Here is a 14,016-nt window from a genome sequence, read left to right on the forward strand (position 1 = left end):
ACACAGCAAGAATAGAGACCAAGGGACATGAGCAAGGATGTTCATTGCAGAGATCTTGCCAATCATTTTCCAAAAAGATTGTAATTCTCCAGAACTTTCCAAAAACTCAACTCTCCCTTTAATAAAACTTACTGGCTGAGTCATTGGGGTATTCAATATATCCGACATTGTTTGCAGACTCCGGCCATGGTATATGTTGTATGATTTGTTCTGCAGGATGAAGGACAGACTCCGCTACATATTGCAGCCTGGGAAGGCGATGAAGTTATGCTGAAGTTTCTTCACCAGTGTAAAGCCAACCCAAACATCACAGACAAGGTAATCTCAACCCCTAACACTAACCCTCCCTGCAATCCCATCATTACCCTTTTCCTTTACCCTAAACTGCTCCAGTAACTGTGTATGGCTCCTGCAATCCCAAAAAGAGAAATAGATGGAGAAAGAGAAATAATAAAGGATGAAAATACCTTTAGATTCCATTCTGGTTCACTGGAGGAGTTTTGATCCCATTTAGCCTAACTCTTAATAACCTGTCTGGTTGCAGTTTCAGCACAGGCATAATGGTTTATGTCAAGGGTGTCAAATTTGGCCCCCAACATCGTTTTTTTTGGCCCCCAAAGGAATCCTAAATATGAACTGCAGCTGGACCGCCGCTGCATTGAAATAACACCGCTACTACAATTCCCAGCATCACTCCCGTCTATAGACCTATCCCCCTCCTATTGTGTGTAAATTCCCCCACCTATTAGATTGTAAGCTCTTCGGGTTAGGGTCCTCCCCTCCTGTGTCACTGTTTGTATCTGTCTGTCATTTGCAACCCCTATTTAATGTACAGCACTGCGTAATATGTTGGCGCTATATAAATCCTGTTTATTATTATTAATAATAGACCAGCGGACTCTCTGCCTATGTGTGGCTCCGCAATGGACTGTTTTTTAGATGCAAGAAAGTCCAGGAATTTTAGTAGCAATGCTAATTTAATAAAGAGGAAGTTTCAGTGGCAGGCCACTCAAAAGATTTAGCTCCGCATTGGACGTGTCCGGCATTTCCAGCACTCCCCCTCAGCTGTACTTTTCCTTGCTACTCCAAGGCATGGGCTTGAATGGTTGGATTTTCATAGATGAATATTCTTATTTTTGTTAGCCTGTGCAAAAAGGTTTCCATTGAAATTTAACTCGCAAGGCTACAAATAGAGAAATAAGCAAAAGATTTTTTCCTAAATAAAATTAAAAACACATTTTTTATGCCTCTTTCTTTATTTTAAGCTTATTCCAGATTGAATGTGAAGCAAAATGTCTTTGTTTCCATATGAAAAGGGTTTATTCCTATCGAGAAGGAGAAAATGTCTTCAATTTTTTCAATAAATTTTAAGGTTGGCCCGCAACTTTGTCTTAAGTTTTTAATTTTGGCCCTCTGTGTATTTGAGTTTGACACCCCTGGTTTATGTGATCATATCTCCACCTAGTGGACAAATGTAATATTACATGTTAAAACAGTGGTCTTCTACACTTACAATATATAGCAAATGCATTTTTAACACTTTCAAAATTTACACAAAAACAAGATGTTATATTATATTGAAGAACAACTTCACTTATTTTCTACAGGTGTATTCGAGCATTTTTAGATGTTGGGGTTGGATTATGTAATAGGCAGATCTTAGATTTAAGTTCATATTCTGCTTTGTCGGCTGGTATGGTCATCTTTATCCTGCAATCTATGGAGCTAGTCCTCTTTAACTAAATTTACACTTGTAATTTAGTTATAGGCTTAGTATGGAATTCTGCAATACTTTACACAGTACATAAATGAACAAATACCCGCCACTGATACCTAGAAGCTTGCACTCTAATGTTTCCTATCCCAAGTACACTTTGGGCTGGCGATGGAAACTGTTAAGATGTCCACTGATCATTTTCTTTCTGCAGTTGGAAAGGTCAGCACTGCACATTGCGGCGGAGAGAGGGAACACTGCTATAGTAGAGAATCTGACCGACAAGTTTCATTCTAATGTTTTGGCACGCACCAAGGCAAGTAGATATTTTTTTTTTATCAACACGTTTTTTTTTCTGTTCATCAACAAATTATTTTTTATTAATCTTAATGTGCTGCCTAATGTTGGTTAATGAGCTAAATTTGAAAATGCCATTAGAAAAATAATCTCTGTTTATACTCGGATGAAACCTAGTGGCATGTCCGGGAACTGCACTTGGTTTGAAAAAGCAGGATTAGGGGAAAAAAGGGGAAAACATTACACAAGATAAGTGTGGTCCATGTGATTTACTTTTTCTCTCTATTTTTTCTCTTTTTAATACATGTTTTGATAATAAAAACCATGGATGTATTTATTTACATTTGTTTTATTGGCATTTCTATTAATTACCATTTTTAGTGTTAGCAGTGATGGCTGCATTTTGTGGCCTACGTTTAAGTCAAAGCAGTTTCCCTGTTTTTTCAGGTAAAACTAGGTACCTTTGTTAATATTTTGATTGGTTTATATTTGAGTATATATGGTATATACAAGTCCAGTTAGCGTTTGAACAGTGTAAAATACTACTGCTGAGCAGAATCTTACCATGCAGTCATATAAACACATATTCAGATACTTATACTAGCCATGTTTAACTGCAAAGCTGGAAGGTGGCTTATGGCACTTGCCAATGTTTTGGCTTTAAAGCAGACCTGCCATGAGTGAAATGTAGGTGCTGTCATATAATAATATTGGTGATATTTTTGATGTCAGGATGGAGACACTCTGATGCACATTGCTTCTCAGTGCGGGCACCCAGAAACGGCGTTGGCTTTCCTAAAGAAGGGGGTCCTACTACATATGCCAAACAAGGTGAGATCACATCAGATTAGATCTGTTTTTAAAGATGGATTTAGTTTAAAGAAAATCAATGGAAAACCTAGAACACATGTGGTCATTGTATTTAAAATTAGGGATACTAAGAAACCCCTAAGGTCAGCATAGATGTATAGTATCATAGTAGCATAGTGCTCATATAAATTTCATCAAATGGGATTCTAAAGACAATTTTAAGTCTAAAATAACAGGAGACTGTAGACATGCTGCTATAGGTGGTTAGAGACTGTGTAAGTGCTGCAGGAGATGGTCAGAGACCACAGATGTGATGCAGGAGATGTTTAGGGACCACAGAAGTGATGCAGAGGATGTTCAGGGAAGACAGATGTGATGCAGGAGATGTTCAGAGACCACAGATGTGATGCAGGAGATGTTCAGAGAGACTACTATGTAGCTTACTGTCAGTAACGCCTTTCCCTGTATATTAAAATACTCCATATTGGGACCTTCCTCCCAGGTCAGTTTGGCATCAAGGAAATACCAAACTGAACTGGCAGGAAGGTAACATTAAACTTATGATTTTAGGACATTGAATTCTAAGCAAATTGGAGGCAGATACTGATGAAGCTGATTCAGCGCCCTCTTGCTGTGGAATATGATAGTGCTATATATGTGTTTATTATACCTGATAAGTAATAATTTACCATCCTATGTATAGGCTGGCGCAGTTTGCCTTCATGCTGCTGCCAGGAGAGGTCACACAGCTGTGGTTAAGGCACTGCTCCAGAAGGGTGCACATGTGGATGCAAGGACCAAAGAGAATTATACTGCTCTGCACATCGCCACGGAAGCGTGCAAGCCAAATGTAGTGCAAACCCTGCTCGGATTTGGGGCACAAGTACAGCCGAAAGGGGGAACGGTAAATATCCTTACATCAGCCTCTGTTTTATTAATTCATAAAAGTACTATCTGTGTATTAAATATCAGTTGCTGAGTATTAAATATCACTAACCTTCAATAAACTGACAATGCATGGTAAATGGACCTTGCTATTTTTTCACCACCTAACCACTAGATGGCAGAAAAGCTGCATATTGTGTTGTAACACTTGCAGGGACTTTACATCTGACACTTTAATATATAGCAATGAGTTACTTCTTGCAGCCTTATGATTGGGCCTCAATTATTAAAGCTTTCTATTTCTGGAGAAGAAAGACTATCCTGGGACAACTTAGGGTGCTTCAAAGAAATGTTGAGGAAATACATAGACATTGCTGACTTTTTCTGAAAATGCTAGATGTCTGGCTGTCATGCTGGTCTCAGTACATATGTAGCAAGTCGAGTTCTGAATTGGCCATGTTTTTCCATCTCATAAGTAATAAAGCCAAAGAATCAGCATGACATGATATGCAAATAATAGACCCAATATGATATTATGTAGATTTGAGCAAATTAAAAAAAAAATCATTGTTTTATCTTCTGATTATGCCTTAGCTGCAAGAGACACCTCTCCATATCGCTGCACGAATTAAAGATGGAGAAAAAGTGGCTGAAATTCTGCTAAAAAGCGGAGCCGACGTCAACATGGAACGAGCCGTGAGTACAGCAAATGACTCTGTCCCCTGGATGAGGTATCCATAGAATAGATAAAGGCAACACATGCTAATACACATGTGCTTTTCAGATTCTCATAACAGTTCCTGACCTGTGTGCTGCAAAGAAGGACCCTTGTGTGGAAGCAGTGGTCTCTCTACAGAGGTTCAACACATTTCCCGAAGAATCAGAGCAAGAACTCTCCAAACAACATATAGCATAGAGACCTCAACACAGCATGAGAGACCACTTGTTCTACACAAGGTGCTAGAGTCCTTTTCTATTACTTGTTGGCAGGGGACAGGAAGGAGTGGCTACAGAAAATAGACGGCAAGGCCCCTTTTAGATTTGGCTTCAAAAACTATGCAGCTAACTTCTCCCAAGCACCACGATACAACTACCTGCTTTGTTGTGAGGTTGCAGATCTTACTCCAGTGGAAGAAGTGAGGTCAATAGCTCAAGCTGAAAATTGCACAAAAATTCTTGGTTGGCACATCTATTGTCTAACCATATGCCCCACCACCATTACTGCCAAATCCTTCTAGAAGTCATAAGGATGCATCCATATGGCTAAGTCCAGACCTACGTAAAGGGCACTCAACCACTGGATTTGACATTGAATGATGACTGCAATGGGGACACATGAAAGAGCAGAAGCACTCAAGGGGTATTCTGCAGCTCTTGCCCTATGCAATGCCCAATGGCTGAGAAACCTGTAGGTCTGGGCTTCGCCATATGGCTATGGCAATGACATGAAATACATTTAGCATGATAGTAAAGCTGAATACATTTCTATAGAAGGAAAGAGAAAAGATGTGTTCTATAACCTCAGCCATCTTTTTTTTATTTCTCTTGTTGGCAGAATGGGGAGACAGCCATGCATGTGGCAGCTCAGTATGGGAACATTAAGATGATCAGCGCCCTGATCGATGAGGGAGGAGAAGTCACCTGGCAGTCCAAGGTTCACTAAATTTTACTTAAGAATATTTGATTGGTGCTGTGGTGCAGGTTATAACACATAGGTGCTTCTGTTTTATTCTAAATGCTTTCCCATATTTTTGTAATAGAATCTCCAAAAAACTCAAATTTCTTTTCATTTTGTTGCAATAAATTGCCCATTAAGTGCTCTCCTAAATTCATAATAAAACAAAGTCTTACACTGCAACCTATTCTCTAATTTTTAAAAAAAGCATCCAAACCAAAAAATGGCTGAATGTCAGCCGAACTGATAGATGAAAAATGTATACATACACATCATGGGGAACATGCCAACTCTTTTTTTTTTATTTTTAAGACCTACCTCGAAAATAAGACCTAGTGTGTTTTTGGGAGCCAAAAAAAATATAAGACAGTGTCTTATTTTCGGGAAAACACGGTATATACCGGAAAGCTGTGTGGCTGATAATTAAAAAGTGAATATGTTTTAATGATCTTCAAAAATAAACTAACCTTATGATTGAAAAGGGACCTGGAGGAGCCTGATTTATGAATTCCAGGCCAGCTATGTTTTAAAAGTCTACCTTCTCTTAACTAAGAATGACCGTAGCACCTAAGTACCAAAAAAGTCACTAAAATGAGAATGTACAAATACCAAAACTATAAATATTATTATTATCATCATTTTTTTTTATTATTATGGTAGCTGATCCAGGAAACCCAGCCTATACTCTACAAACACAGCAGGAACCAGTTCCCAATATTGGGTACATATCAAATTTATTGCTGGACATGATGGTCTGTACCTATGCCAGAAATTGGAAACAAAATATTAATTATTAGGTGTGATAAAAGTCTCAGAATAGTTGTGTCTGTTTTATCCTGTACTTCTTCTATTGTAGGCACAGGAGAATGCTCTTCACACTGCCATCCGTCACTGCCACCTGCCAATTGCCGAACGAATTCTCAGCTATCTGTCCAATGAAAAAAGTGAGGATGATGCCTTGTGCTGCTTGAACCAACCCAACCAGGTGCGGTATAGTTTGTATAATCATCCTGATTGATGAAAAATCCCACCCAACTATTAAAAATAGTGAGTTGTATATCTGAATCCATAAAAATGTATTAGCCAAAAGATTGAGGCTCATTAAACATTAATTCTAATCTGCAATACGTGCATGGAATGCTATGTGGAGGTGCTGTACACATACTAAAGTCAGAAATGGACTGCCCAGTCTCCTCCTGCAATCCAGGTGTCAGTGAGGGACAAGTTTGGAGGGGGAAGATGGAGCAATTACAATATTAACCCCATATGTCTGCTTGTGATGTGATCAAATCTGTTGAACTCCAATCTCACACCTGCAAAATGTGTGTTCTAAAGAAAACACACAAACTTTCCTCAATGGTGATAACCCCTGTCAGGAAACCTGTACCTCCCTATGTCACCTGCTGGTGGCACTGTTGTTTGGTATGCTTTGCATATGCTTCCACTGGCAACCAGCAGGTGGCTTGCTGCAGAGTCACCTGCTGATTGTCAGTGGAAGCACATGAAATGCATGCTAAACCACAGTGCCACCAGCAGGCAACATAGGGAGCTGCAGGTTTGCTAACAGTAATATATAGGGGTAACTTATAACAGGCCCCAGGTGTTGCTAAACCAGGAGGTGACTCTGCAGCAAGCCACCTGCTGGTTGCCCATGGAAGCACATTCAAGGCATGCTAAACCACAATGCCACCAGGAGGCGACATAGAGAGCTACAGGTTTCCTAACAACCACCAAATCCTAAATAAACAACTTTGGTTCCCTTAAGCAAACAGTACAATAAGAAAAAGGCCATTTTATAATACCTGTTTTTACTTATATTCATCCTTTGTTCCATGTCAATGCTACTGATCGCAACCAACCTCTTACTGGCTATTTGCACTCCAGCAATGACCATGTGGCAATTCTCAGGACTGGTTTCTATATGGGGACAATAGTGGACCATGTCTTCACAAAATGTGATTTAAAAAAGCCTCCTTTAGTCTCCACTTTACTGAAGTGTTGTGGCACGTTCCTATTACATGGTGGTCTTTAAGTAATGTTGGAAACATTGTAGCAATTTCAGATTGTTTTGCAGGTTATTCATTCATTCATTATAAGTGTTTCTGCTCATGTAGATTTTTTTACACCCCTCTACCCTTTTTTTTTTGTAATATCTTATGAATTCATGTACATTAAAACCAAAAGTCCACTGGCTAATATATTCTTTCAGGATGGAGAGACCCCACTGCATCTCGCTGCTGCACTCGCAAAGGACTCCATTCACTTTGAGGAAGAAGATGTGAAAATTGTCAGACTGCTTCTGGAACATGGTGCTGATATTTCATATACAACAACAATGGTAAGGTCATACACCATATACTAATTAACAAGACAGGTTATGTTCTTTATTATACCCCCTTATGTGTACCAATTTCAGACTTCCTGACACCAAGGGATTGGATTATATGAATAGAACATGTTGCTGACACAACTTTCACACTTGTTCTTTTTCATGGAGAACTTTACCTTGAATTCTTTTATAGTGAATACATGGTGCTTGCACAACTTTCACACTTGCCACCTTAATCTTTTCAATCGGAATCGGCGTCTGGGGAGGTACAGAGTACATTACTGTTATACCCAAATCGTAATAAGATTATTATTAGAAAATTAGGTAGTGGAAATCATCTTGTGTAGGTCTAGCACATTTTTCAGACTTCCTGACACCAAGAGATTGGAATATAACAATAGAACATGTTTGCTTACACAACTTTCACACTTGTTCTTTTTTAATGAGAACTTTGAATTCTTCTATGGTGAAAAAATAAAAAGGACCATGTACTGAAATATATTCTTGACACTTGTTAGAAACTGAAAAAAGAGCTTGAGAAGCTACAAAACCCCTGGCAAGTTTGGCAAAACTACTTTTGCAGCAAAAAATGTATTTTCCAAAATGGTAAAAGTTTTACAAAACTGGATAATTTTGTTTTCATTTGCAGTTAATTTGCAAAGCCTCTGAATGTGGGATTGTCACCCAAAGAGGATCTGTGTCCCATGTGATTCTTTTTTAGAAAAGCATGTAGAGTATCTGTAAATAAAAGTATAGTCAGAAAACATTTTTTTAGGGCCCTATTTATAAATTTGTTTCATGTCAATTCAGCTATTTAGTGCCCTACTTAATCCATATAAAAACTAAGGCTTATTCCTCTACCTAATTGCCAATTATTTAGCACAGCAGTCATTAAATGAATATACTTTAGGATTGCTATAGGTTCCACACATCGAAATGAAAATATTGGTCAAATTTAGGCCACCACGATGGCAAAAGAACCTATATATGGAGTTTATTTATCCTACCTGCCAACTATGCCCCCAAACAATGGCCAAACTCCTGGTTTACCACAATGGCACTGCCAACTTCCCCCTCCTCCTTCCACAGAATCTCAGACTTGTAAACATAGAAAAGTTCCCATGCGTGCAAGATACATTTCAATTGGTTTCTCTTGTCATTGTATTAAATTTAAAGTTTAGATAAGGTAGCTGCATTAGTTTATTTTTTTTTTTTGCTTTACCCAGTGACCATGGAGATAAACCACTTTCTATCCTTGGGTGACAACACTCCAACTTACATTTTATTTTTAGAGGGAACCACCCATGCTGGACTTTGAACGTCTTCTTCTCAATTAACTAGCCATAAATAAATCAGATTTATAAGGACAATCAAAGAGACCCCAGGGAAAATGTAATAATGCCGACCCCACCTAATTCTAATAGAATAATGATTGGAAAGAGGTACAGAAAGACAAAGGAAAGCTGGGGTTTTAAATTTGGCAAATTCTATTGAAAACCATAGTTCCTTTTAACAATATGTGTACATAAACAATAGTGAGTACACTTTTGCATGAGATATTGGGTCATGCCTATTGAACACACATGGGATATATGAATATAATCTATACAGCAAACACCCTATATTACAGACAATTTGCAACAAGCGTAATGTCTCTGAATGACGCGTTTCGCCTATCGGCTTCTTCAGGGCTAATATGTTAGCGTTGGATTTTGATATTGAAAAAGGGGGAATTTATGTCTTACAGAGAGATTACATCTGAAATGGAGTTTCCATGGGGAAAAGAATCATAAAACATCAAATTTAGTTTGATCATTAATGCAACCAATCTTATCAATATAAATTTGGACTGTCAATCAAAAATCAAACGATCGTGCTGGCACACACCACAGTTGGTCAGTTCTTAAATATTGAATCTTTGTAACTAATTGAAATGTGAATCAGTCACAGATATTTTTACTATTGGATCCAATGCATTAAAAGTGTTGAAAGAACAATTTTTGTCACCCATAGGAGCCAAACTGCTTTATCACACCTTAATGGAAACCTGAAGAGGAGAGGGTGATTGCTATAGGCAACAAAGGCTGTAGTTAATCCAGACGCAGTTGGCTCTTGGTCTCCAGATGAGGCTTCTGCTGACTTTTCCAAGCAGCAAAAAATTCAAGCGAATGTTGAACATTGTGATAATATTTATGTGGGGGGTTTAGAAAACTTTAGCGTCCTGTTGACTCATTAGTGATTTGTGGCTGCCAACCGGGTCCTGGGGCCGCCATCCTCCGGGCCCTCTCTCTTGTGGAGAGGGAACATCTCATGCCATAGACCAAGTCTGTCACTTCTCCGTGTTTATACTCAATTCTCCATTTTGTAAACGCTTGGCTCCGGAATCGCCCCTCTCCCCTCACACAGAGCTCACACATAAAAGCCAGAGCTGTTCCAAACCGCCGCAGGACAGTCAGTGTCCGTTTATAAAAGCTGTGTGTATAAACTTTAAACACTCAGAGGGCGAAGTTCAGGATTTTCTGCCTTACAGAACCACAAGAAGCTATCAAATAACTAGCTAATGGGAGACTCAACATGGTGGGAGCTTCAGGAAGCCATGACGGGTTGAGGCCAGCGGATTAACGCCTATATGTTATGCGATAAGGCCGCCATTATGAGTGAACTGCCAATGGATTATAAGGATCACATGACCCTTTTAGCAACTCACGTTCTGAATAATTAAAGCTCTCCAAGACTAGTGAAGATATACTATCATGGGAGAACCTGGGTTATCCAGCAAACCTGTAATTGATGTGGTCCAATAATTGCCAATTATTAGCAAATCATTTTTAGGAAATTAAATCCAGATTTGCTGGATCTCCCAGGTTTTCCTATCATAGTCTATCTTCCCCAATCTTGGAGAGCTTTGATAACTCACTGTGTCCTCTATGTGGTGCAGCTTTAGGTGTTGACTTGTACTGTACAGTGCCATGGGCTTCCATTCTATTTTTATCTTCCGGAATTTTGAAAAACAATTTTGCTTAACTTATTACTCACTTCCTTGGAATCCAGTGCTCTCCTTTTCTTTTTGACTCTCCTGGTTTTGATCAGGCCTTCTACATCCTCACAATGTGAAAACATTGATGGTGTGTTATTTTTGAAACATATATTTAAAAAGGCAAGGAAATTGAAATTAATTGTGCATAGTCTCTATATATTTTTTACAGACTAAAGTTTTTTTGTAGTTTTTTGAGATGGTTATAATTTGTCATTTGTTCTTCAGTGATCTTTTGTGCATGGCTGTTGGCCACCAGTAGCTTTGTCCTCCTAGTGTTACAAACAGCTTGTGTTTGCCAGATCTGACCTGTCAAACTTAAGACAAATGTAATTCCAGGACTTGCCACTGGGTATTACATGAGTATAAACCAAGATTCTTTTTCCAATTGCATTTTAAGTAGAAAAATATTGGTTTATACTTGAGTATATAGATGATACTTTTAATGGTATTATATTCCATAGTCCTATGACAATACAGCATCCTTTGCCTCCCCTCATATATGTGGTGGTATTTCTCTATTAAAATGTAGAAAACCCAAGAACTGAAAGCAAGCAAGCTAATGACTACAGATACAGTGGGCAAGCATTTCCATAATCTGTATGTATATTGCCCCTATTCCTTCCCACAGGTCTGCTACTTCTCTGCTAATCCCTTTTGGCTAGGAGCTGTTGGGTTCTTGAAAATGTGGCCCTTGCTTGGATGGCAGCCAAGCTAATTACTAGGATTCGGGGTGCACTGTGCATCAGCTCATCCCATAGCTTCAAGCAGCCAGCCAAGAGATACAAACTGAACACACCAGCATAGATCAGCTTCCAAGCTTGGCCTGCTCAGAATAAATTATAAAGTGAGGAAAACTGGAAGGTTCAACAGGTATTTTCTAGAATAAAATTAAAAATCAATATTTACTATAACTTGTTAACACACCAGCTCATAAATTTAATAACATCTATTGATATAAAAAAATTTGATAACCTATTGCAAATTTTGCCAAAATTTGGCAAAGCCAAAAGCTGCCAATTTGGCTCACTCATAGTAATTTTTCATTTACTTTCCTATTACTTTACTTAACTTTATTATTTATTTTTGCTCGTTATGCTCTGACTGAAGATTCCCTTATAAGCTGAAAATCTATTTACTGTCGACCAGATGTTCCAGGATAGGAAAACACAAATCACAATTTCCCAGAATCCTCTGGATATATAAGTTGTGATAAGACGCTTCACCCTCTGGGCAAATGGCCGCCTGGCAGTATTATTTTCAACACGTCTGCCCGATCACCTGCCAGTTTTTTAGGTTTTACTGCTGGAGATTTATGCGAGACATCTGGATTTAATGGAGAAATCTGCTAAAGAAAAATGAATCTTTATCAAAGCATTCGTGTTCTCTTACCAATCCGTGTCACAATATTTTCACAACGTACCAAAACTTTTCAATTCCTGGCGCTGATATACTGCTAAACCTAACCTCCAAACGTTGTGATGACAGATTAGCCTGTGAAAGGCAAGGTTGTTAACATGGAACTCTTTGGTGAACTACAGGTACCAGCCAACCCTGCTAGATGCACTTGTTTAAAGACAACCTGTCAAGTAAAGGCATGGAAGCTAATACATCCCAACTTATTTTAGGCATAGCTGCTTTTGTTGCTGGATGGGGTTCTGTTTCCCTTCACTTCCTGTTTTGGTGACAACATTATTAAACAAACAGGAAGTGAGGGAAAACCCTCAGTGGGTATAATAAAAAGTTGCTGAGGGTTCTAGCCTTCCAGGTACATGGACATAAATTTAAAGCTGATATAAATATAAAATACCAATAGAATAGCTGGTAAATTTATCAAAGGATTTATATTTCTGTTCACCCAGTTCAAGATTTATAAAGCTTTGTCACACTACACAGCAATGTGTGTCTCTGATTTAGAGGGACTGACCCTCTTCATACCTCCCAGTTGTCCTTAATTTGGAAAGATTGACCCTCTTCATACCTCCCAGCTGCCCCTGATTTGGAGGGACTGTCCTTATTTCAGAACCAAGTCTATCTGTCCTTCATTATCTTTAACCTTTTTTTGTAAAATCTAATACTTAACTATACAAAGGATTATTTTGTGAAAAAAAAAACTGTTGTCTGTTGAACCAATCATTCCTGATAATAATTTTCATGGTACACTGAATGTGGACTTAGCAGGACGATGTCATTTGCCTTCATCCTTTGACCTAAACAGTGTTCATCTTCCCTATTTCCAGGAGTTGTAATGTTTGGTTCTTGACCAGCAATCTGCTCCCTATTGGATTTGCCAACACAAGCAGCACATGTACCTTTTTAGTGATCGGTTATTAGTTGACGTTTTCACCCAGCAGAAGGATCTCACGGTGGTTGATAATGAGAACCCTAAATATCACTCAGCTCTTGTATATAAAGCTTTGCAGACTACTGAGACCTATCATAAGGTCTGGATACCAGGTATTATATGACCTAGGATTGGAGAGTTCACCCAACCCAAAGCTCTACAAAATCTCCAGACTGCATGACCCAGAATAAGACCTATTAGGATTTTAAAAGAATCAAAACTTTATTTTCTCCAAAACAGATCTGCACCAAGTGTATATGAGAAAGTTCGGGGAAACATATGTGCTATACACCAACCTGCCCCCCACTGTATTACATTATGCACTGATGTACTAATTACATGTTCTGCCCTTTCAAATTAGTCAGGTGAGACTCCACTGCATTACTGCGCCAGGACAGGGAACAAGGAAGTGCTATCAGAGATGATTAGCCATATTGGAGCCAGCCGCATTCAGCAGACCATGAACAAGCAGGCCAAGGTGAGAAACTGTATTACATACAGACCACAGGACAAGAGAAGTGGTACTGTGCAAAGTCCAAACATACAGAATAAGAACAGATACCGAGAATTACTTCTGGGGTACAGGACAAGAAAAGTGGTACTGTAAAGAGTACAAATATACAGAATAGGAAAAGATACCAAAAATTACATCCAGGGTACAGGACAAGGGAAGTGGTACTGTGCAGAGTCCAAACATACAGAATAAGAACAGATACTGGGAAATACACCTGGGGTACAAGCAGGGGTGTAGTGGGGCAGGCATGGGTGGGAAAGCTGTGCCCTTACTGTTTTCGGGAATGGGCACGCGTGCCCACTCTTATTTTACAAAGAATTCATTGGTGGTCCTCTGCTCTTGCTGGTCCGCGCCCCATGGGGTTAGGAGAAGGACCTTGCTGGGGAACCGCACCGGCCAGAGCCGCCGACTACG

General features: G+C 39.0%; 1 protein-coding gene across 1 annotated transcript in view; it reads left to right on the forward strand.

The window, feature by feature from the left end:
• The window catches only part of LOC140331887 (uncharacterized), a 58,123-nt gene that overhangs the window by 14,920 nt on the left and 29,187 nt on the right, over nt 1-14,016 (forward strand). The window contains exons 5-13 of the mRNA XM_072413221.1: nt 217-318; nt 1,929-2,030; nt 2,744-2,842; nt 3,525-3,725; nt 4,301-4,402; nt 5,262-5,360; nt 6,238-6,366; nt 7,591-7,719; nt 13,450-13,566. Of these exons, the coding sequence (XP_072269322.1) occupies nt 217-318; nt 1,929-2,030; nt 2,744-2,842; nt 3,525-3,725; nt 4,301-4,402; nt 5,262-5,360; nt 6,238-6,366; nt 7,591-7,719; nt 13,450-13,566 (1,080 nt within the window). The remainder of the gene's footprint in view (nt 1-216; nt 319-1,928; nt 2,031-2,743; nt 2,843-3,524; nt 3,726-4,300; nt 4,403-5,261; nt 5,361-6,237; nt 6,367-7,590; nt 7,720-13,449; nt 13,567-14,016) is intronic.

This window comes from Pyxicephalus adspersus, chromosome 5, assembly GCF_032062135.1.
Source record: "Pyxicephalus adspersus chromosome 5, UCB_Pads_2.0, whole genome shotgun sequence".
In the NCBI taxonomy this organism is placed as follows: Eukaryota; Metazoa; Chordata; class Amphibia; order Anura; family Pyxicephalidae; genus Pyxicephalus; species Pyxicephalus adspersus.